Source organism: Erinaceus europaeus, chromosome 17, assembly GCF_950295315.1.
Source record: "Erinaceus europaeus chromosome 17, mEriEur2.1, whole genome shotgun sequence".
Lineage (NCBI taxonomy): Eukaryota > Metazoa > Chordata > Mammalia > Eulipotyphla > Erinaceidae > Erinaceus > Erinaceus europaeus.
The window spans coordinates 1,538,450-1,560,900 of NC_080178.1; the positions used below are offsets into that span (position 1 = coordinate 1,538,450).

The window sequence follows — 22,451 nt, forward strand, 5'->3', positions numbered from 1 at the left end:
TTCCTCCTCGTACTGCTCTGTAACAGACAGACAGGGGCGGGTCAGCGCGCCCTGGGGCCCAGCCAGCCTCCCTCCCAGGCAGCTCCTGGGTGGGTGGGGGGCTCCTAGGCCCCAGGCAGGGCAGGGGGCAGGACAGGGGGCAGGGGGCGGGGCTGGGGGCCAGGGTGACCTTGAGAACACGTGTGAGACACGTGCCCTTGAGGAGGAAAGAGAGAAAGGGTGATCTCAAGCAGGGCCGAGGACACAGAGGGGACACTCACCCTCCTCCACTTGCTCGCTGTGGGGAAGGGAGAGAGAATGGAATGAGGGTCACACGCAGAGGAGGGGGTCACCGGCCGGGGGTGGGGTGTGGGGGTACTCACACTTCTTCGTCAGACATGGTGGTGGCGGTGGTGTGGTTTCTGCAGGGACAGTGGACAGTGGGGGGAGTCAGAAGAGGGGCCGTGGAGGACCATCGAGGACAGGGCTTGTGGCTGGCTCTTCAGCCCTGGCCTGCTCTCCTGCCTTGGGGCTCCCCTCTGGGCTCAGCACCCCGAGATTAGGGTCCCAACACCCCCTTCCTGCTGGGTTCCAGTCAGGATGTTGGATTCCAAGGATGTTGGGTCACCCATCCACAGGGCCTGACACCCTACCCCTCACATCTCCTGCCAGGGCAGGGACAGGGGCAGGGTTGGGGGTGTCGGCCAAGAAACAGGGGGTCTGTGGGTGCGGAGGTGAGCTGGGGGAGCAGGCCCACTTCACAGTGGGGTGGCTTCTGCTCCACAGGCTCTCTGGGGGCTTGGGCACTCCTAGGTCATGGAGCCCCGCTCCCCTGAATGTCAGCGCCGTCCGAGTCAGCCCCACATTCAGGGCAGCCCCTCACTGCATGGACCCTGCTGTCCCCTTAGGGGTGCCCAGCCCCCTCCCCAAGTCACCTCAGTGCTGGGAGGTGGTTGGACAGGATGTGGGTGAGGCGTCCTCCCTGCTGAGCCCCCTCCCGTGGGCCCTGAGGTGGTGGGGGGTGTGGGAACTGTGTGTCCAGCCCAGATGTGGGACGCCGGCTGTCGCCTGGGGACCATCCCGTGTGCAGCCAGCGCTGGCCTGGCCGGACTGAGGAGGCCTCACAGCTGCCGGGAGCCTTGGCCGACTGAGAGCATGAGCCCCCCACAACTGCTATCCGCCCCCACCCCAGGAATCGTGCAGGATTAACCCCAGCTCATCAGGAACCCTGCCAGCAATCAAGGATCTAGCAAGGGCCCTTTCTCATGCCTGGCCTGCACCGGCCTCCTCCCGGCCTCCTCCCGGCTGACCTGCCAACTATCCACTGGCCGGGGGGGGGGGAATGCCCCCCACCACTCACCCCCAATCAGGTAGGCAGGGTCCCAGCCTCCAGTTCCCTCCCACAACCTGCCCCCTACCCAGTTACTGGGTGACACCTGTTGACCCCTCAAGAAGTGCCCCACCCAGAGAGGGCTATTTTTAAGGCACCCTGACAGCTGAGTGCCCAGAAATAGGCACCCCCCCCACCCCAGTCAAGATTCTGCCTGAAACCCAAGATGGTGGGCGGGGCTCCAGGGTGGCCTGAAGGTGCCCTCCCCCAGAAGGCCCTTGCCTAGCGAGGCAGCTGAAGCCTCTCCCCCAAGGTGGGGAAACTGAGGCAGATGTTTGGGGGCTACTGCTGTCTGCTTGGAATCTCCAAGGCTGACCACGAGACGTTCCCCCTACCCCCCACCCCCACCCCCACCCCCACCCCCAAGGAGCAAGGGCAGGCAGGGTGTTGGCGACAGCTGATGGCTTGGTGACAGGTGAAGAAGGAGCAGTTGTCTGGTCAAGTATCTGTCCCCACCCACCAGGCCAGTGTGGGCAGCTTCAGTCCAGGTGACAAGCCAGTCATGTGACCCTCAGAGCCACCCCCAAGCCCTGCTCCCCCCTCTGCCTGCTCCGGGTGGGGTGAGGGTAGCTCTGAGGACATGGACTCCTGCCTCACAGGGAGGGAGACGGAGCCCCTGTCCTCTCCTCAGTGCTGCCCCAGCACCCTGGATGGCCCCCCAGCCCCTGGGACACCCCCCTAGCAGCCAGGATGGAACCCCAGCACCCCATCTGTTCCCCAACCCCGGGATGCTCCCCCAACACCCAGGATGCCCCCTAGCACTCAGGCTAGCTCCCCAGCACCTGAGTTGGCCCCTGAGAACCTGGGACACCTCCCCAGCCCTGGAACAACCTCCCCAGCCCTGGGATGCTACCCTCCAGTCCCGGGGGTCCGGGACAGCCCTCCCCACAGCTCCCTCAGAGTAAGGTCAACCCTTTATGCAGAGTGAGAGTGTCAAGGCAGGGACCACTGAGGGACTCAGGAGCTCCACGGGGCAGAGGTGGAGCCGCCCTCCATCGCCCTCTGCCTGGGTGCCATGCCCCGGCCTTCCCTGCCCCCCATCACGGCAGCCCGTGCTTGGCACCCCGGGGCCAGGCTGGGTGTCCAGTACCCACCTGCGGCTGTGAGGCTGGGCTGGGCTCCCTGCAGGCAGGTCTGTTCTGCCGGTGCCGTGCACCCTGATATAGTGACAGCTGATCGGGTCCCCGACGCCCATTGGCCAGAGGCGGCGGCTGGCGTGGGGGCGGGCGGGGGGACGTGCCCGCAGGCCCCTTACCAAGTATAGGAATAACACAGGCAGCGGCCACAGGGCATAGCTGGGGAGGCACCTCAGGCACGTCAGCTTCTATTTTTATGAAGGACAGCCGTGCTTTTGGTCGCCCGGGGTGGGGGCTCGGTGGGGGCTCTACAGGGAGGGCCGGCTTGGTCCTCAGACCCTTGAGGACCTGCCCAGCTGTCCCCTCCTCATTCATAGTGCCTGGGAAAGGGGTCTGTACGGGTGGTCACGCACACACGCAGCCCCGCCAGGCAGGACACCCAAGTCTGCTGGGGGCTGGCACGACCCAGCGGCTCCCACAGCCCACACGTGTGGGCGTCCTGGGGTTCTGAACCTCCCCATGGGCTCTGCATGTGTCTCCGCCCAACCTACCCCCGCCAGTGCCCCACGTGGCCAAGCAGCCCGCAGCCCTGTTGGGTCTACTCCAGATGAGGGAAATCGAGGCACGGAGTGGGGAGGGAGGGAGGACAGACTCGGGGGGCCTGCCAAGCTCAGATGGGGGCAGTAGGGGGCTCTGTTCAAGGTTAGGTGAGCCAAGGAGGCAGCGCTCCCTGGAGCCACAGAGGTGTCTGGAAGGTTCCCATGGCAGCCCAGGGCCTGAGCGGCAGGGGTGAGAGGCCACACAGAAGGGGGACCAACCCCTCTTTCCTGCTTCCTAGGGCTGGGGGCTGGGGGTGCAGATCAGAGCTGTGGCCCTAGCCTAGGCCTCGAGTCAGCAAATGGCAGCCCAGTGGGGTGGCCTGAGGGGACAGTCCTGATAAGAGGGTCGTCAGGTGTGCTGGCTGGACAGCTGGCACTGGGTGCATGGCCCTGAGCGCCCCCATATGCCCCCAGGAGCTGGGACACTTGGGGACTCATGTGGGCACCTGACTGGCCTCATGCCCACCAAGCCCAGGCCTGCAGTGTGCCCACCCGCCCAGCAGAGGAGCGTGTTGGGCGCCTGTGGCCTTAGAAGTGAGCAGCCGAGCCAGCGGGCACTGGGTCAGGGGCTAGGCAGCTTTATTTGGGCGGTGTGACCCGCCCTGGGACGCTGGCAAGGCCACACTGCAGCCGGAACCCACAGAGCCGGACAGGCCACCTAGAAGCCCTCACAGGTATGGATCACCTGGCCAGCCGGAGGGGATGGGTGCTGGACACTGGGGGAGGGACAGGGTGGGTCAGCCTGGTGGTGGGGTTGACTCCTAGCCCAGAGAGAGCAAGCGGGCCTGGCATGGGTGCCATGGGGCAAAGCCACAGCAGGGATGAGGCCTGAGGGAGGACAGGCCCAGCCTGGGGGTGAGGCGTGCCCCAGAAGGGGGGTGCGTAGGCTGCTCTGTCTGGTCCTGGTTCCCCTGGTCCCCAGCGTGCAGGGTTGGGGTAAGGGCCCAGGGGTCTTGATCATCCCTGAGCTGACCTGAATGTCCGGTGCCAACCGAGGCATGCCTGCCCTGTGGCTTTGCCAGGCCCCAGATAGAAGCAGATGACCCAGCACTTTGGAGCTAGTCTCCCAGCACAGCAGGCCCTGTGGGGTGTGGGGGGCTGGGTCTGTCAGAAGCTGGGAGCTGAGGCACCAGGGGAGTCCCCCAGAAAGGAAGGGTGGTGGAGGGGCAATGCCCTGGCACCCAGCAAGGGGTCCTTGGGCAGTCCAACCCCACCCCCTGCCTCAGCTCTGAGGTCTGAGAGATGGTCCTAAGGCCAGCAGCAAGTGGTCCCCACGCTGAATGGGGAGTCAGACTCAGGGAGCCCAAGGGCTGGGGCAGTTCAGACAGGCTCCTGGCCCAGGGCCCTTGCAGCAAGCACACTGGGGAGAGCTGTGTCCTCAAAGATGCCCCTAGCTGACTGAGCGGGCCCTGGGCCTATCCAAGGTGAGCTGTGGGGGAGGCACGGGGGCTGCCTATCACGTGGGGGCCGTGTCCACTCTGGCCTCCGGGAACACAGGCTGGTCACATGTGAAGGCTCTGGAAGGTGGGGACAGAGCAGAGCTGGGGGGCCACATCCAGGGGGGCTGCTCTTCCAAGGGGCTCTTGACACAGCAGAGGGGCCAGGAAGGCTAAGGCTGGGCCTGAGTGTAGCCCGGAGTGCAGCTTAACCACTCCACTCCACACCTGTCCACTCTTTCATTCCTTCCTGGCCATCTGTCCGTCCATCTCCCTGTATGTCCATAGCTTTAGAATCCCTCCACCTTTCCACCCACCTGTAGTCCACTCCTCTCTCCATCATCCCTCTATCTTCCTTTCCCTCATCCATCCATTCATCCATCCATCCATCTATCCATCCATTCATCCATCCATCTACCCAGTAACTCATTTGTCCATCCATCCATCCATCCATCCATCCATCCATCCATCCATCCATCCATCCATCCCTGCACCACCCACCCACCCTTCACCCATCCACACACCACCTGTACACCTAATCCTAAACCACCTGTCCAGCTCTCCAGCTCCTCACCCATCTGCCCAGTCACCTGTCCCCATGTACCCAGGAGCCATCAACACATTCACCCACCTGGCAACACACATGTCCACCCAGACTCTCCATCCATTATCCATCCACCCATCTGTCATCCATCCATCCATCCATCTATCCATCCATCCATCCATCCATCATCCATCAATCTATCCATTGTCCATCCATCTGTACCCATATTCATTCACCTACTTAATCATCCATCATCCAACCATCATCCATCCATCATCCACCAATCCATACATCTATCCATCCATCCATCATCTATCCATCCATCCATCCATCCATCCATCCATCCATCCATCTATCCATCTATCCATCCATCCATCATCACTCATATTTATTTATCTACCTCATCATCCATCCTCCATCTATCATCATTCTTCCATCCATCCATCATTCATCATCCATCCCTCCATCCCTCTATCTGTCTATACAGTCACCGAGCTTCACGGAGCTCCTCCCAGGTCTGGGTGAGAGACCCCTGAGACAGGTCCTGCCATCATGGGGCACACAGTCTTGAGGTTCCTACCAGAAGTGCAGGCTTCTCAGGTTAGTGAGGGGTCACAGATGCCCCTGTAAATGGGAGACCCTCACACAGCTTGTGCCCTAGGTCAGGCCACCACATGCCTTGAGTCCTGGCATCTGGGAGCAGGAGCCCAGGCTCCCTCTGGGGTGCGGTGGGCCTGCCCCGCACCAGTGAGCACCAGAGAGCCGGGCCTGAGGACACCAGCAACTTTATTGTGGGCGGGGGGGGGGGGGAGTGCACGCGGAGCACATGGGTGGGATATCAGGGATCCTGGAGAAGCAGGGGTCTCAGGACCAGGGGCAGGCCTGGTGGGCCGGGGGAGAAGGCTTCTGCGGGTATGGGTGGGCTCCCCTGGCACTCAGCAGTTCCACAGCCAGCGGTCGCAGAGCTGAAACAGGGGTGGGGGGCCGGGCATGAGTCTGAGGGTGGGGGTAGCTCCCGGATCCCAGCACCCTGTCTCTGTCCACTGTGTGCCCCCTGTCCCTGAAGGTGCCCCTACAGCCCGGTCCTGGGGCCAGAACTGAGCTTCCCCTGGCTCCCAGGGTCCCAGTCCCCAAGCAGACAGAAGCTGACAGACCCCCAGAGAGAGCCAGGCCCTCCTGAGCAGAACCCACGCAGGGAAGATCCCCTAGGAGACTCCCTAAAAGACCCTGGCCCTCCTGGAAAGACCCCCAGGGAGACCCCTAGGCAGACCCTGGCCCTTCCAGGAGAACCTCCCCCCCCCAAAGGTCTCCCTGGCAGACCTCAGCCCTTCCAGGCAGAGCCCGGCCCTCTCAGCAGACCCTCCTGGGCGGCCGGCCTCCCTCCCCCATGTTGGCCTCCGGCTGTCCCAGACACCATTTATCATAGTCCTGGCCACACGTGGTGCCCACCGGGACCACACGAGCTGGAGGCAGGCAGGCTGGCTCAGCAGAAACTCCCGGCCTGCTGGCCGCCACCCTGCCCGCTGGCTTCGGAACCTCGCCTGCGGTCAGCTCTGACGCCTCGTGGTGGGCCCAGCGCCGCCTCCACGGGGCACCAGCCGGGAGTGGGTCGGGACCCTGTGCTGGGCTGACCCCCACCTCCTGCCACAGGTGCTGACATGTTCATTGCTGCCGCCGCCGTTGTATCCTCCCCCGGACCCCCCAGGCCCCCGCCGCCCCTGCTGCCCAAGCCGGACAGGGACAGCGCCCGTCTGCAGAAGGTCCTGCGCAGAGCTGCCCATAGGGGGAAGGGGGTGCCCCTCGGCCCACACCCCAATGCCTTCCGGGCCTCCCTGTCCCCCGTGAGCGAGGCCAGCCATGACCAGGAGGGCCCCCCGTGCCAGCCCCTTGGCACCTCCACCCACCAGCTGGCTGCCCCCTCGTGGAAGCCCACTCCCAGCCTGGCCTCGAGAACTCTGCCTGCACCCTGCACCCCTCAACCTGGCCCAGCCACAGGGGCCCCATCTGCATCCTGCACCCCTCAACCTGGCCCAGCCACAGGGGCCCCATCTGCACCCTGCACCCCTCAACCTGGCCCAGCCACAGGGGCCCCGTCCACACCCTACACCCCTCAACCTGGCCCAGCCACAGGGGCCCCGTCCGCACCCTGCACCCCTCAACCTGGCCCAGCCACAGGGGCCCCATCTGCACCCTGCACCCCTCAACCTGGCCCAGCCACAGGGGCCCCGTCCACACCCTACACCCCTCAACCTGGCCCAGCCACAGGGGCCCCATCTGCACCCTGCACCCCTCAACCTGGCCCAGCCACAGGGGCCCCGTCCACACCCTACACCCCTCAACCTGACCCAGCCACAGGGGCCCCGTCCGCACCCTGCACCCCTCAACCTGGCCCAGCCACAGGGGCCCCGTCCGCACCCTGCATCCCTCAACCTGGCCCAGCCACAGGGGCCCCGTCCGCACCCTGCACCCCTCAACCTGGCCCAGCCACAGGGGCCCCGTCCGCACCCTGCACCCCTCAACCTGACCCAGCCACAGGGCCCCCGTCCGCACCCTGCACCCCTCAACCTGGCCCAGCCACAGGGGCCCCGTCCACACCCTGCACCCCTCAACCCAGCCTGGCCCCTTGTGCCTCTGCAGTGTCCTCCCCCAAATCAGGCCAGGTCCCTGGGGGCCCTGCGGTGGATGGCAGCCATACCAGCTGTGTGCCCCTCACCCTGGCACCATCCCTAAGGGCTGGGGACCCCGAGCCCAGCCTGGTGAGCCCACCTGAGAGGGGCCTGAGACCCCCGGGATCCTTGGCAGGGATCCCCGTGGTCCACATTCGGCCTCTGCCATGGGCAGCCTCCCGGCCCCAGCCCCAGTGTCCCCCCCCATACAGCCCGGCCCCCCGCCCGCAGGCCCTGCCGTGCGGAGAGTCCGGAGCCCGGCTGGTGGTGCCTGTCACCCCAACCTCACACTCACCTGCACCCCTGCTCCCCCAGGGGTCCCCCGTGGCCGTGCCCCCCACCGTGCTGGGCCCTGCGGTGGCACCCAAGCCCTGGCTCAGTGGCTGGAACCGCCTCAGGAAGCAACTTCTGGAGGAAGCGGGGGAACCTCCCGGCCCCCCCAAGGCCCAGCCCGCCACCCCTGGCCCACTGTCCCGGCCCCCTGCCTCCAGGGCCGCTTGCTTGTGGGATGCGGTGCTATACCGCATGGGTGTGTCTGCAGCACGAGCCCCCACGGTGCCCGGCAAGGACCCCCCGGCCCGCCGCCTGCCCCTCCTGTGCAGGCCCCACTTCAATGCCCGTAGGCTGCAGCGGGCCACCTGGTCCCCCGACCATCATGCCACCCCCCAGCCCAGACCCCCACCCCGCAGCTTCAACCGCACCGCCACCGGCTGGAGGCAGCAGTGAGCCAGGACCCAGCACCCAGCACTCAGCACTCAACAGCCAGGACCTGCAACCCAGCACTGAACTCCCACAGCCCAGCAGTCAACACTCAGGATCCAGGACCCAGCACCCAGCACTCAACAGGCCGGACTTGAGACCCAGCATTGAGTATCCACAATCCAGTAACAAGCAACTGGGACACAGCAACCAGCACCAGACACCCAGAATCCAGCTTGAGCACCCAGGACTCAGCACCCAGGACCGTGGGGGGGGGGGTGACAGACAAAAGAAGCTGAGGCCCCAGTGGGGGGCTGTGACCAGGGAGAAAGGAGTTAAGACAATTGTGAGCAGAGGGGCCCGGGCAGTGGGTAGGGGCAGCCCCTGGCGGGCTGAGGAGCGGCTCTGACTGCAGGACCAGAGGAGGGGTCTCTGAGGGAGGACAGAGCAAGCGTGACCCAGGAGGGGGGCTGAGGGAAGCCACCCATCTCATGAGGAGAACCCAGCGGACCATCTGGGCAGGGCTGGGCACCCAGGAGCAGGGAGCTGTAATGGAGGCTGGGTCCCGGTTACCAATAAAGTATGTCCCCAGCAGTGGTCACCTCTCTGTCCCCAGTAGGTCGGGGGCCTGGAAAGGAGGGGAGGCTGGGCAGGACCCCTGCACCCACCTGCCCTAGTCCACCGGCACCTTCTCGTATTTCCCGTGTCCAGTAGCCACGAACTTGTACCTCTTCCCAGAGGGGGTGGTCTGGGGAGGGGGAGGGCAAGGGTGAGCAGGGGCTGCAGAGCACCCCTGGGGGCCCCCACCCTGCCCGGCTCCCTGCCCCACCTTGGCTGTGGACGAGGCCGGGGGGGCTCCTTTCTGCTCCCAGAGCCCCTTCTTGCTCAGGTCTCCAGCCACGATGTCCTGGTGGGGGTGGGGAGAGAGCTCAGGACACACCCCTCCCCTGAGTGGGGGCCGGGGGCCCAGCAGACAGGCTGGCAGACAGGGGACACGGAGGATGGCGGCGGAGGTGGGGCACGAAAGGCAGCCATCCCCTGCAGAAGACGCCAGCCCCCCACTCAGCCCCAGGCCACGACCCCTGCCCCCTTGGTGCCCGTGAGTGGATGGGGCCAGTCTCACCTTGCAGGGGGGGGCCCTGGAGGCTGACTGGGCCTGCACCTCACCCGACTCCCACAGGCTCTTGGTGCTGGCCACAGCCATGCTGGGCAGCTCGATGGAGGGCTGGCGGGCCAGCCTGGGGGTGCGGACAGCGGTCTGGAGGGGACAGAGGTTTGGAACACTCAGGGCGCAGCCAGCCAGACGTTTTGGGGTCCTAGGAGTTTAGGCAGTGCTCCTCTGTGAGGCCCAAATCTGTGCGTCCCCTGAGGCTGTCCCAGAGCAGGAGAGGAGACAGACACCCAAAGGGGCACGCTCCTCCACTTGGGGTGCAGGGGGAGCCTCTCGGCCCAGAGAGCACAGGGGACACGGAGACAGAAGAGGACTGTCCCCTTGTTGTGACTGCAGGTAGTAGATACAGATTCGGTAGAAGGACGTTGGCTGGTGGGGGTGCTGGCTGGACCAAGGGGAGCTGACTAGCTGATGGAGGGTAGAGAACTGGGTCGGGGTGTTGTGTGTGGAGGGTGTTGTGTGTGGAGGGTGTTATGCGTGGAGGGTGTTGTGTGTGGAGGGTGTTGTGTGGAGGGTGTTGTGATGGAGGGTGCTGTGTGTGGAGGGTGTTGTGTGTGGAGGGTGTTGTGTGTGGAGGGTGTTGTGCGTGGAGGGTGTTGTGTGTGGAGGGTGTTGTGTGGAGGGTGTTGTGATGGAGGGTGCTGTGTGTGGAGGGTGTTTAGTGTGGAGGGTGTTGTGATGGAGCGTGTTGTGTGTGGAGGGTGTTGTGTGTGGAGGGTGTTTAGTGTGGAGGGTGTTGTGTGTGGAGGGTGTTGTGATGGAGGGTGTTGTGTGTGGAGGGTGTTGTGATGGAGGGTGCTGTGTGTGGAGGGTGTTTAGTGTGGAGGGTGTTGTGTGTGGAGGGTGTTGTGATGGAGGGTGCTGTGTGTGGAGGGTGTTGTGTGTGGAGGGTGTTGTGCGTGGAGGGTGTTGTGTGGAGGGTGCTGTGTGTGGAGGGTGTTGTGTGTGGAGGGTGTTGTGATGGAGGGTGTTGTGTGTGGAGGGTGTTGTGTGGAGGGTGTTGTGATGGAGGGTGCTGTGTGTGGAGGGTGTTGTGTGTGGAGGGTGTTGTGTGTGGAGGGTGTTGTGATGGAGGGTGTTTAGTGTGGAGGGTGTTGTGATGGAGGGTGTTGTGTGTGGAGGGTGTTGTGTGGAGGGTGTTGTGATGGAGGGTGCTGTGTGTGGAGGGTGTTGTGTGTGGAGGGTGTTGTGATGGAGGGTGTTTAGTGTGGAGGGTGTTGTGATGGAGGGTGTTGTGTGTGGAGGGTGTTGTGTGTGGAGGGTGTTGTGATGGAGGGTGTTGTGTGTGTAGGGTGTTGTGATGGAGGGTGCTGTGTGTGGAGGGTGTTGTGATGGAGGGTGTTGTGATGGAGGGTGTTTAGTGTGGAGGGTGCTGTGTGTGGAGGGTGTTGTGTGTGGAGGGTGTTGTGATGGAGGGTGTTGTGATGGAGGGTGTTGTGTGTGGAGGGTGTTGTGTGTGGAGGGTGTTGTGATGGAGGGTGTTGTGTGTGGAGGGTGTTGTGTGTGGAGGGTGTTGTGTGTGGAGGGTGCTGTGTGTGGAGGGTGTTGTGATGGAGGGTGCTGTGTGTGGAGGGTGTTGTGATGGAGGGTGCTGTGTGTGGAGGGTGTTTAGTGTGGAGGGTGCTGTGTGTGGAGGGTGCTGTGTGTGGAGGGTGTTGTGATGGAGGGTGCTGTGTGTGGAGGGTGTTTAGTGTGGAGGGTGCTGTGTGTGGAGGGTGCTGTGTGTGGAGGGTGTTGTGTGTGGAGGGTGTTTAGTGTGGAGGGTGTTGTGTGTGGAGGGTGTTGTGATGGAGGGTGTTGTGTGTGGAGGGTGTTGTGTGTGGAGGGTGTTGTGTGTGTAGGGTGTTGTGATGGAGGGTGCTGTGTGTGGAGGGTGTTGTGTGTGGAGGGTGCTGTGTGTGGAGGGTGTTGTGATGGAGGGTGCTGTGTGTGGAGGGTGTTGTGTGTGGAGGGTGCTGTGTGTGGAGGGTGTTGTGATGGAGGGTGTTGTGTGTGGAGGGTGTTGTGTGTGGAGGGTGTTGTGATGGAGGGTGCTGTGTGTGGAGGGTGTTGTGTGTGGAGGGTGTTGTGTGTGGAGGGTGCTGTGTGTGGAGGGTGTTGTGATGGAGGGTGCTGTGTGTGGAGGGTGTTGTGATGGAGGGTGCTGTGTGTGGAGGGTGTTGTGATGGAGGGTGCTGTGTGTGGAGGGTGCTGTGGGTGGGGGTGTCGTGTGTCTGGGGCACGTCTGGTCTTGGGACAGGCAGTGTGAGGGCGGCAGAGCCCTGTTGGGTGCTGACCCACCTCGATGGCCTGCGTGTACTGCTCCAGGCGCCCGTCAATCTTGGAGATGGGCAGGCCGGGCTGGGACTTCTTCACACTGTTGCTAAGGAAGGTACAAGTGTCACCACAGAGCCACCGGGACCCCACCACCCCACAGAGACACGGGGACCCACCACCCACAGAGACACGGGGACCCCACCACCCACAGAGACACGGGGACCCACCACCCCACAGAGACACGGGGACCCCAACACCCACAGAGACACGGGGACCCCACCACCCACAGAGACACGGGGACCCCACCACCCACAGAGACATGGGGACCCCACCAGCCCAGGCCACTCACCTCCTCTCCACACAGCGGTTCAGAGACTCAGTTCTGTCAACAATCTGGGGGTGGGAGGTGGGTCAGAGGGCGAGCCTGTCCCCTGCAGACACCCCCAGGAGAGACGGCAGACAGGGACTTACCTTGGTGCAGGGGCTTAGGGGAGGAGATCCCGGCTGGTCACCCCCCTGCAAGCCCGAGGGGCTGGGTGTCCTGGGGCTTGGGCCTTCCTCATGCTGCAAGCACAGAGACCTCTGCTCAGCCCAGCCAAGCACCCCTGCACCTTCCTGGCCCCTGTCAGCCTGGCCCTGGAGTCTGCCTTCCCCACCCCCATGCCACCCCTGAGTCGGGGCTGTGTGTGACAGTGGGCCACTCCTCAGGCCAGGTCCCTCACCTCGTGGGCCTGGACGGTCCCTGGGGGTCCTGCGGGGTCCGTGTCCAGTGGGGGCTCTGAGCACAGACAGACGCCCTCCAGCCCGACTATGGCTGTGTCTTCCTGGTCCCCACACCCAGGCTGGGGGGGCCTGCGGGCGGGGCAGTGGATGGTCATTCGGTCACCGGCTTCCAGTCTCCAGGCCTTGGTTCCCCATTTTGTGTGTGTGTGTGCAGGAGCCGAGGGCAGGGTGGGGTGTCCCCAGGAGGGGTCTCTGTTATTTAGAGGTGATGTGGATGCAGAGGGCAGGGTGGGGGTGTCCCCGGGAGGAGTCTGTGTTATTTAGAGGTGATGGGGAGCAGAGGGCAGGGTGGGGGTGTCCCCAGGAGGTGTCTGTGCTGTTTGGGGTGATAGGGAGGTGGAGGGCAGGGCATGGGGCAGGAAGATGATGGTACTTGGGGTTATGGGAGTTGGATGGCAGGCGGGATGGGGACCCCAGGAGTGGGTGTCGGGCTCTGTACTGGGGCCTGGAGCCACGCAGAGAAGTCCTGGCATTTTCCATGATTTCTGGCCCTGTGTGTGTGAGCCAGCCGGGAGCCAGCCGCAGCACCCGAGGTGGGCCGGGGCGCCAGGCTACACAGAGCCCCATTCAGCTGGGCCAGGCAGGTGGGGGCGGGTGGCCGGGCTCAGCCACGGAACCAAAGTGCCCCCTGCTGGCGACCGGCTGAAGCACAGCCCAGCGGCCAGATCCACTCTCAGTGCAAGCACCCTGTTCCCCCGGCGAAGGGGTAAACTGAGGCAGGATCCTGGGGTGCAGGGCTGCCTCTGGGTGGGGAAGGGGTGCAGAACCTGGGGGTCGCTTCACAAACACTAAGGCTGCTCTGGGGGGCCTGGTGTGGAAACGAATGGCCGGGTGACTGTGTCCCCCAGCCCCCACAGTGGATAATCCCTGACGGAACAGATCTTGCCCAGAGTGGGGGCCTGCAGGACACCCGGGTGGCCGGTACCCCGAGTCCTGGTAGGGGCTAGGCTGCGGGAGCAACCCCCCCTCCCTGCCGCTGCCGCTGGCTCAGACACATTCACACATCTGGAAAGCTATTCCCTGGGCGGGCGGGCGGGCCCACATCTGCAAATAACTGTTCCCTCCCTCCGTGGGAATGGGGCGGCCAGGGCGGGGGGGGGGCGGGGGCCCCATTACGTCAGTGGGCTGCAGATGTGGCAGTGGTTCGGCCACAGCTGGTCTGGCCACGGCCCAGGCCCTGGGGAGCCCAGGAATGAGGTTTCCTCCCCAGCCCCCCTGCAGCCCCCTCCCCGCCTGCAGCTGCCTGTCTCACTCTCTCCCTCCCTCTCAGCCGGAGGGCCTTTCTGGGGGGCTGGCTAGGACACAGATCGGAGGAGACCCCAGACCCAGGTGGTCACTTGCCTGCCCTCCTCTTGCTGCCCCTCTGGACTGTCATCCTGAGGGGGGTCCCCGCCATCTGCAGTGGCCCCCCAGTTCTGCCGTCGATGCTCCGGTCTCTGGGACCAGTCCCCGAACCCCTCATCTTCATCCAGTTCTGAGGCCTCCTGGGTCTTCAGACTGGGGGAAGGCCGGGGACAGGCTCAGGGTGCAGCCCTGCACATGGGACCCCACCCCACACCCTTTCTCTGAACCCCAGGGCAGGGCTGAGTGTCCCCCACAATCAGAGAGTGCCCCCCAGGACTGCTGTGGACCTTCCCGAGTCCCAGGCTAGGTTTCCCCAAGAGTGGGACCATGCTTTCTTCACAGGCTAGGGCCCTCAAGAGTGGGACTATGCTTCTCTCATTGACCTGGGGCTCCCCAAGAATGGGCATGTCTCCCCACTCAGTCTGTGGACTCTCCCAGAGCAAGCCATCCCTCCCTAACCATCTGGGGTTCCCCACAGCAAGATGTGTGTCTCCCCCACTTACCTGGGGGTCCCTGAGGGCTGGGCCATACATTCTACATCCATCTGAGGCTCCCCACTAGTCTGGGGGGGCTCCTTCCCTACTAGTCAGAGGACTTCCTAAGAACAGGGTGAGCTTTCCCACCAGTCTGGGGGTCCTTGAGAACACGGATGTGTCCCCCATCAGTCCGAAGCCCCCCAAGGGCAGAGCATGTCTCTCTCTCAAGTTCCCTGTGAGCTGGGCCATACCTCCTACATGAGTTTAGGGCACACTCAAACTGAGATGTGCTTTCCCACATACATCTGGGTCCCCCAAAACACAGTGTGACTCCCCCATCAGTTTGGGGGTTCCCTCTGACTTGAATGTGCTCCCTTCACCAGTGTGGAGGCTCCCCAAGATAAGGTGAGTCCTCTCCACTGATCTGGGGCTCCCAGAGACCCAGGCTGTACTTCCTACATCTATCTGGGGCTCCCCAAGAATGGGGCAAGTTTCTCCATCAGTCTGGGGGTTCCTTGGGAACTTGGTAGTACTCTCCCCTTCAGTCTGGGGTGCCTCCCAAAACAGGGCATGCTTCCCCACCAGTCGGGGGGGCCATGTGGGGTCCACAACCCCTTCTCTGCCTCCCCAGTGGTCCCCCACCCCTACCAGCATTTCCTGAGTGGTGCCCAAGACCCTCTCCAACCCAAGCGCTTGGGCCTGCGTCCCCTGCCCTGAGCTAAAGTCCTGGCCGTGACCTTCCAGCAACCCCCCCACCCCTCCAAACTGCTGACTTGGAGAAAAAGCAGCGAAACAGGCCAGGAAGCAAAGGCCTCGCTGGAGAGGCCGCCCAGCCCAGCCGCAAGGGCCTCCTGGGCCCAGGGAGGAAACGCCGCAGCCGGCCAAGTTGGACGTGGCCGTGTGACTCACCGGCAGTGGTGCTCGGGGCGGGGGGCTCGGGGGGCCTGAGCCCTGCAGCTGGGGTCAGAGCTCGTCCAAGTAGGGGCCCAGGCAGTGAGGGGCGCCAGGACCTGACTCAGAGTCCCGGGGGCTGCCGGGAGGGGCTGCGCACGTGGAAGGCCAGGAGTCCAGCAAGTCTTGTCCGCATGACTCCATCAAGGGGTCACACGGCCTGGCCAGCGGCTGCTGTGGTCAGCAGGAAGATGGGGGCACAGCCCAGCTCCTGGGAAGCCCCTAACTGCTGGGGGAGACACAGCTCAGCTCTCAGGGAACTGCAAATGAACCATGGTAGCAGCCTGTTCTGGGGAGTCCCATGATGGGAGAGACAGGCTCTGCTCTTAGGGACCCCCCAGATGGATGAGGGAAGACAGGGAGCCCGAGTCTGATAGGGGAGACAGACTCTGATGTTGGGGAGCCCACAGGTTGACTCACCCAGCTTGTAGGGAGGCCCCAGATTGAGGGGGCCTCTGTTCTTGGGGAACCCCCAGATGGATGGGGAGACATATTCAGCACATGGAGAGGCCCCAGATGAGGGGGGACACAGTCTCTGTTCTTGGGGTGCCCTCAGATGGGTGAGGGAAGGCACTCCTACCTCATAGGGAGCCCCAGGTTGATGGGGAAGACATGCCTTGTTCTTGGGGAGCCCCTAGCTGATGGGGGAGACCGTCTATGTGTTGGGGGAGCCCCCAGATGGATGGGGAAACACACCAAGCTCTCGGAAGATAGGACCTATTCTTGGGGCACCCTCAGATGGATGAGAGAGACTCACCCAGCTCATGGGGAGCCCTCAGACTTATGGGGGAGACAGGCTTTGTTCTTGGGGAGCCCCCAGGCTGATGGGGGAGACAGACTCTGTTCTTGGGGCACCCTCAGATGGATGGAGGAGACAGGCCCTATTCTTGGGGAGCCCCAGGTTGATGGGGGAGACAGGCCCAGCTCATGGGGAGCCCCCAGACTGATGGGGGAGACAGATTCTGTTCTTGGGGAGCCCTCAGATGGATGGGGGAGACAGGCCAGCTCATGGGGAGCCCCCAGACTGATGGGGGAGACAGACTCTGTTTTGGGGGACCCCCAGATGGATGAGAGAGACTGACCCAGCTCATGGGGAGCCCCCAGGCTGATAGGGGAGACAGACTCTGTTCTTGGGGAGCCCTCAGATGGATGGGGGAGATAGGCCCAGCTCATGGGGAGCCCCAGGCTGAAGGAGGAGACAGACTCTGTTCTTGGGGAGCTCTCAGATGGATGGGGGAGACAGGCCCTATTATTGGGGAGCCCCAGGTTGATGGGGGAGACAGGCCCTGTTCTTGGGGAGCCCTCAGATGGATGGGGGAGACAGACCCAGCTCATGGGGAGCCTCCAGGCTGATGGGGGAGACAGACTCTGTTATTGGGGAGCCCCAGGTTGATGGGGGAGACAGATTCTGTTCTTGGGGGACCCCCAGATGGATGAGAGAGACTCATCCAGCTCATGGGGAGCCCCCAGGCTGATGGGGGAGACAGACTCTGTTCTTGGGGAGGCCCCAGGCTGATGGGGGAGACAGGCCCTGTTCTTGAGGAGCCCTCAGATGGATGGGAGAGACAGGCCCTGTTCTTGGGGAGCCCTCAGATGGATGGGGGAGACAGGCCCAGCTCATGGAGCACCCCCAGACTTATGGGGGAGACAGACTCTGTTCTTGGGGCACCCTCAGATGGATGGGGAGACAGGCCCTATTCTTGGGGAGCCTCGCGCTGATGGGGGAGACAGGCTCTGTTCTTGGGGAGCCCTCAGATGGATGGGGGAGACAGACCCAGCTCATGGGGAGCCCCCAGGCTGATGGGGGAGACAGGCCCAGCTCATGGGGAGCCCAGATTAATGGAGGACACAGGTCCTGTTCTTGGGGAGCCCTCAGATGGATGGGGGAGATGGGCCAGGCTCATGGGGAGCCCTACGCTGATGGAGGAGACAGACTCTGTTTTGGGGGAGCCCACAGATGGATGGGAGACACACCCAGCTCATGGGGAGCCCCAGACTTATGGGGGAGACAGGCCCTGTTCTTGGGGAACCCCAGGTTGGTGGGGGAGATACAGCCCAGCTCTTGGGGAATCACTGAAGAGACAGTGTGATGCCAACTGTTGATGGAGTCCCAGACAGATGGGGACACCCAGCCCAGATCTTGGGGTGCTCTGAGACTCCCCAACTGCTTACAGTGTCTCCCGCTCCGACTGCTGGGGCCCCTGGGCACCCCCGTCCTCTTCCTCATCCTGGTACTGCAGCTGCTGGTCCTGGTCCTCATCCTCGGAGCTCCATGGACCGACACCCCTGGAGACACAGATAGTCAGCTCTGGTCCCCAGCCAGCCCTCACCTGCACTGCCTCAGTGTCCCCTCCTTGTGCCCGGGGTTGGACCATGTGGACCCAGAAGTGTGTCCTGTGCCTGCAGAGGAAGGGCTCCGGGGTGGGATGCCACGCTGACCACTGCCTAGAGCGAGTCCATTCAGCCCTGTCCGGTCCCACAGGCTCCCCAGGCCCAGCTGGAGTTCTCAGACGTGGGAATCACTACCGACGGGCTAGAGGCACTGGGGCAGTGGGCTGAGGGGCATCTGGGGGTCTCGGGGCTGTGCTGGGATGAGGGTCTAGGCCTGCCCCCTGCCCCTGCCCATGGACTGAGGGTCCTGCCTGAGCCCCAGCTCCAGGCCTGCCTGTGCCGTGTCCGCTGCCTGAACCCACACCCCCTCCCGGCCTGAGCTGGCGGGAACAGCTCCCCAGTTCCACAGGCTGGGCCAGCCATGAGCTCATGCAGCCCAGGCCCAGCTAAGCCTTCAGACACAGTCCAGGCGTGGCCACAGGGGACCCCCGGCCCCTGCCTAATTCCACACACCTGGCTCCCATCAGCGCCAAGCCCAGCCTCCCCACCAGAGGCCCCCTTCCCGGCAGAGCCGAGGGGCCCGCAGCTCCCCGATGCGGGTGGGGTGCAGGCGGGGGCTAGGCGGCCTGCAGGCTTTCTGGGGGGCTCTGACCACTGTGCTTTGAAGCCCAAGGAAACCGAACCGTGTGTGGTGGCGCTGGGGCACACTCATGGGTCTGCCCTCCATACGTGGTGACACCCCAGCTTCTGGGGTTCCCTTCCCCAGGACGGGGAAAGCTGGGGGGACCCAAGATGCAGAGATCCAGAACGCGTGCACGGGGGTGTCTGGGGTACCCAGGCAAATGAATATGGTCCAGCGCTGCAGGTCCCCTTCCTGGGTCGGCTCAAAGTGGTGGCTCCCCCAGCACCACCACACTCCACCTCCTCCCAGCACTGCATGTCAGCTCCTCTGACCCTCCTCCACAAAACTGCATGTCACCTCCTCCGACCCTCCTCACAGCCCTGCATGTCACCTCCTCTGACCCTCCTCCCCACCCAGCATGTCACCTCCTCTGACCCTCCACCTAGCCCTGCATGTCACCTCCTCTGACCCTCCTCCCTGCCCTGCAGTGTCACCTCCTCTGACCCTCCTCCCCACCCTGCATGTCACCTCCTCATACCCTCCTCCCCACCCTGCATGTCACCTCCTCTGACCCACCTCCCAGCCCTGCATGTCACCTCCTCTGACCCTCCTCCCAGCCCTGCAGTGTCACCTCCTCTGAACCTCCTCCCAGCCCTGCATGTCACCTCCTCTGACCCTCCTCCCCACCCTGCATGTCACCTCCTCTGACCCTCCTCCCAGCCCTGCATGTCACCTCCTCTGACCCTCCTCCCCACCCTGCATGTCACCTCCTCTGACCCTCCACCTAGCCCTGCATGTCACCTCCTCTGACCCTCCTGCCACCCTGCATGTCACCTCCTCTGACCCTCCACCTAGCCCTGCATGTCACCTCCTCTGACCCGCCTCCCCGGCCTGCAGTGTCACCTACTCTGACCCTCCTCTACAACACTGCATGTCACCTCCTCTGACCCTCCTCCACATCCCTGCATGTCACCTCCTCCGACCCTCCTCCCAGCCCTGCATGTCACCTCCTCCGACCCTCCTCCCCACCCTGCATGTCACCTCCTCTGACCCTCCTCTACAACCCTGCATGTCACCTCCTCCGACCCTCCTCCCAGCCCTGCATGTCACCTCCTCTGACCCTCCTCCCCGCCCTGCATGTCACCTCCTCTGACCCTCCTCTACAACCCTGCATGTCACCTCCTCCGACCCTCCTCCCAGCCCTGCATGTCACCTCCTCTGACCCTCCTCCCAGCCCTGCATGTCACCTCCTCTGACCCTCCTCCCCACCCTGCATGTCACCTCCTCTGACCCTCCTCTACAACCCTGCATGTCACCTCCTCCGACCCTCCTCCCAGCCCTGCATGTCACCTCCTCTGACCCTCCTCCCAGCCCTGCATGTCACCTCCTCTGACCCTCCTCCCCACCCTGCATGTCACCTCCTCTGACCCTCCTCTACAACCTTGCATGTCACCTCCTCTGACCCTCCTCCCCGCCCTACATGTCACCTCCTCTGACCCTCCTCCCAACCCTGCATGTCACCTCCTCCGACCCTCCTCCCAGCCCTGCATGAAACCTCCTCTGACCCTCCTCCCAGGCCTGCATGTCACCTCCTCTGACCCTCCTCCCCACCCTGCATGTCACCTCCGCTGACCCTCCTCCCAGCCCTGCATGTCCTCCTCTGACCCTCCTCCCCGCCCTACATGTCACCTCCTCTGACCCTCCTCCCAACCCTGCATGTCACCTCCTCTGACCCTCCTCCCCACCCTGCATGTCACCTCCTCTGACCCTCCTCTACAACCCTGCATGTCACCTCCTCCGACCCTCCTCCCAGCCCTGCATGTCACCTCCTCTGACCCTCCTCCCAGGCCTGCATGTCACCTCCTCTGACCCTCCTCCCCACCCTGCATGTCACCTCCGCTGACCCTCCTCCCAGCCCTGCATGTCCTCCTCTGACCCTCCTCCCCGCCCTACATGTCACCTCCTCTGACCCTCCTCCCAACCCTGCATGTCACCTCCTCCGACCCTCCTCACAGCTCTGCATGTCACCTCCTCTGACCCTCCTCCCTGCCCTACATGTCACCTCCTATAACCCTCCTCCCCGCCCTGCATGTCACCTCCTCTGACCCTCCTCCCCGCCCTGCATGTCACCTCATCGGACCCTCCTCTACAACACTGCATGTCACCTCCTCGGACCCTTCTCCCCACCCTGCATGTCACCTCCTCATACCCTCCTCCCCGCCCTGCATGCCACCTCCTCTGACCCTCCTCCACAAACAGGCATGTCACCTCCTCTGACCCTCCTCCCCACAATGCATGTCACCTCCTCTGACCCTCCACCTAGCCCTGCAGTGTCACCTCCTCTGACCCTCCTCCCAGCCCTGCATGTCACCTCCTCGGACCCTCTTCTACAACACTGCATGTCACCTCCTCGGACCCTCCTCCCCACCCTGCATGTCACCTCCTCTGACCCTCCTCCCAGCCCTGCAGTGTCACCTCCTCTGACCCTCCTCCCCACCCTGCATGTCACCTCTTCATACCCTCCTCCCCACCCTGCATGTCACTTCCTCTGACCCTCCTCCCAGCCCTGCAGTGTCACCTCCTCTGACCCTCCTCCCAGCCCTGCATGTCACCTCCTCTGACCCTCCTCCCCACCCTGCATGTCACCTCCTCTGACCCTCCTCCCAGCCCTGCATGTCACCTCCTCGGACCCTCTTCTACAACACTGCATGTCACCTCCTCGGACCCTCCTCCCCACCCTGCATTTCACCTCCTCATACCCTCCTACCCGCCATGCATGTCACCTCCTCTGACCCTCCTCCCAGCCCTGCATGTCACCTCCTCTGACCCTCCTCCCCACCCTGCATGTCACCTCCTCTGACCCTCCTCCCAGCCCTGCATGTCACCTCCTCGGACCCTCCTCTACAACACTGCATGTCACCTCCTCGGACCCTCCTCCCCACCCTGCATTTCACCTCCTCATACCCTCCTACCCGCCATGCATGTCACCTCCTCTGACCCTCCTCCCTGCCCTGCATGTCACCTCCTCTGACCCTCCTCCCAGCCCTGCATGTCACCTCCTCCTACCCTCCTCCCAGGCCTGCATGTCACCTCCTCCGACCCTCCTCCCAGCCCTGCATGTCACCTCCTCTGACCCTCCTTCCAGCCCTGCATGTCACCTCCTCCAACCCTCCTCCCAGGCCTGCATGTCACCTCCTCTGACCCTCCTCCCCACCCTGCATGTCACCTCCTCTGACCCTCCTCCCAGCCCTGCATGTCACCTCCTCTAACCCTCCTCCCAACCCTGCATGTCACCTCCTCTAACCCTCCTCCCAGGCCTGCATGTCACCTCCTCCGACCCTCCTCCCAGCCCTGCATGTCACCTCCTCTGACCCTCCTCCCCACCCTGCATGTCACCTCCTCTGACCCTCCTCCATGCCCTGCTTGTCACCTCCTCAAACCCTCCTCCCCGCCCTGCATGTCACCTCCTCTGACCCTCCTCCACAACCCTGCATGTCACCTCCTCAGACCCTCCTCCCCACCCTGCACGTCACCTCCTCAAACCCTCATCCCCGCCCTACATGTCACCTCCTCTGACCCTCCTCCCAACCCTGCATGTCACCTCCTCCGACCCTCCTCACAGCTCTGCATGTCACCTCCTCTAACCCTCCTCCCCGCCCTGCATGTCACCTCCTCATACCCTCCTCCCCGCCCTGCATGTCACCTCCTCTGACCCTCCTCCCCGCCCTGCATGTCACCTCCTCTGACCCTCCTCCCCGCCCTGCATGTCACCTCCTCTGACCCTCCTCCACAACCCTGCATGTCACCTCCTCTGACCCTCCTCCCTGCCCTGCATGTCACCTCCTCTGACCCTCCACCTAGCCCTGCATGTCACCGCCTCTGACCCTCCTCCCCACCCTGCATGTCACCTCCTCTGACCCTACTCCCAGCCCTGCATGTCACCTCCTCTGACCCTCCACCCAGCACTGCAGTGTCACCTCCTCTGACCCTCCTCCCAGCCCTGCATGTCACCTCCTCTGACCCTCCTCCCAGCCCTGCAGTGTCACCTCCTCTGACCCACCTCCCAGCCCTGCATGTCACCTCCTCTGACCCTCCTCTACAACCCTGCATGTCACCTCCTCTGACCCT

The 22,451-nt window shown here is 63.7% G+C and overlaps 2 protein-coding genes across 4 annotated transcripts in view; one reads left to right on the forward strand and one right to left on the reverse strand.

Moving 5' to 3' along the window:
• The first annotated feature begins 2,469 nt into the window (after nt 1–2,469).
• PRR33 (proline rich 33) lies at nt 2,470–8,436 on the forward strand. 3 transcript variants are annotated; one of them, XM_060177325.1, is made up of 4 exons: nt 2,470–3,234; nt 3,459–3,718; nt 6,675–6,784; nt 8,006–8,436. In XM_060177325.1, the coding sequence occupies exons 3-4, from the start codon at nt 6,683–6,685 to the stop codon at nt 8,414–8,416; spliced, it is 513 nt and encodes a 170-aa protein (XP_060033308.1). In that variant the 5' UTR covers nt 2,470–3,234; nt 3,459–3,718; nt 6,675–6,682; the 3' UTR covers nt 8,417–8,436. The 3 variants fall into 3 exon arrangements, 2 of the variants coding, with proteins under 2 accessions (XP_060033308.1, XP_060033309.1); XM_060177326.1 differs by lacking the exons at nt 2,470–3,234; nt 3,459–3,718 and adding an exon at nt 3,931–4,468; XR_009545702.1 differs by lacking the exons at nt 6,675–6,784; nt 8,006–8,436 and adding an exon at nt 5,512–5,590 and having other exon boundaries at nt 2,470–3,718.
• Nucleotides 5,793–22,451, reverse strand: part of LSP1 (lymphocyte specific protein 1) — a 34,092-nt gene continuing 17,433 nt past the window's right edge. Inside the window, exons 2-11 of the mRNA XM_060177293.1 lie at nt 17,543–17,656; nt 13,941–14,096; nt 12,539–12,668; nt 12,288–12,380; nt 12,166–12,209; nt 11,841–11,922; nt 9,513–9,647; nt 9,219–9,296; nt 9,058–9,137; nt 5,793–5,989 (exon numbers count right to left, since the gene is read on the reverse strand). Of these exons, the coding sequence (XP_060033276.1) occupies nt 9,063–9,137; nt 9,219–9,296; nt 9,513–9,647; nt 11,841–11,922; nt 12,166–12,209; nt 12,288–12,380; nt 12,539–12,668; nt 13,941–14,096; nt 17,543–17,656 (907 nt within the window). The 3' untranslated portion in view covers nt 5,793–5,989; nt 9,058–9,062. The remainder of the gene's footprint in view (nt 5,990–9,057; nt 9,138–9,218; nt 9,297–9,512; nt 9,648–11,840; nt 11,923–12,165; nt 12,210–12,287; nt 12,381–12,538; nt 12,669–13,940; nt 14,097–17,542; nt 17,657–22,451) is intronic.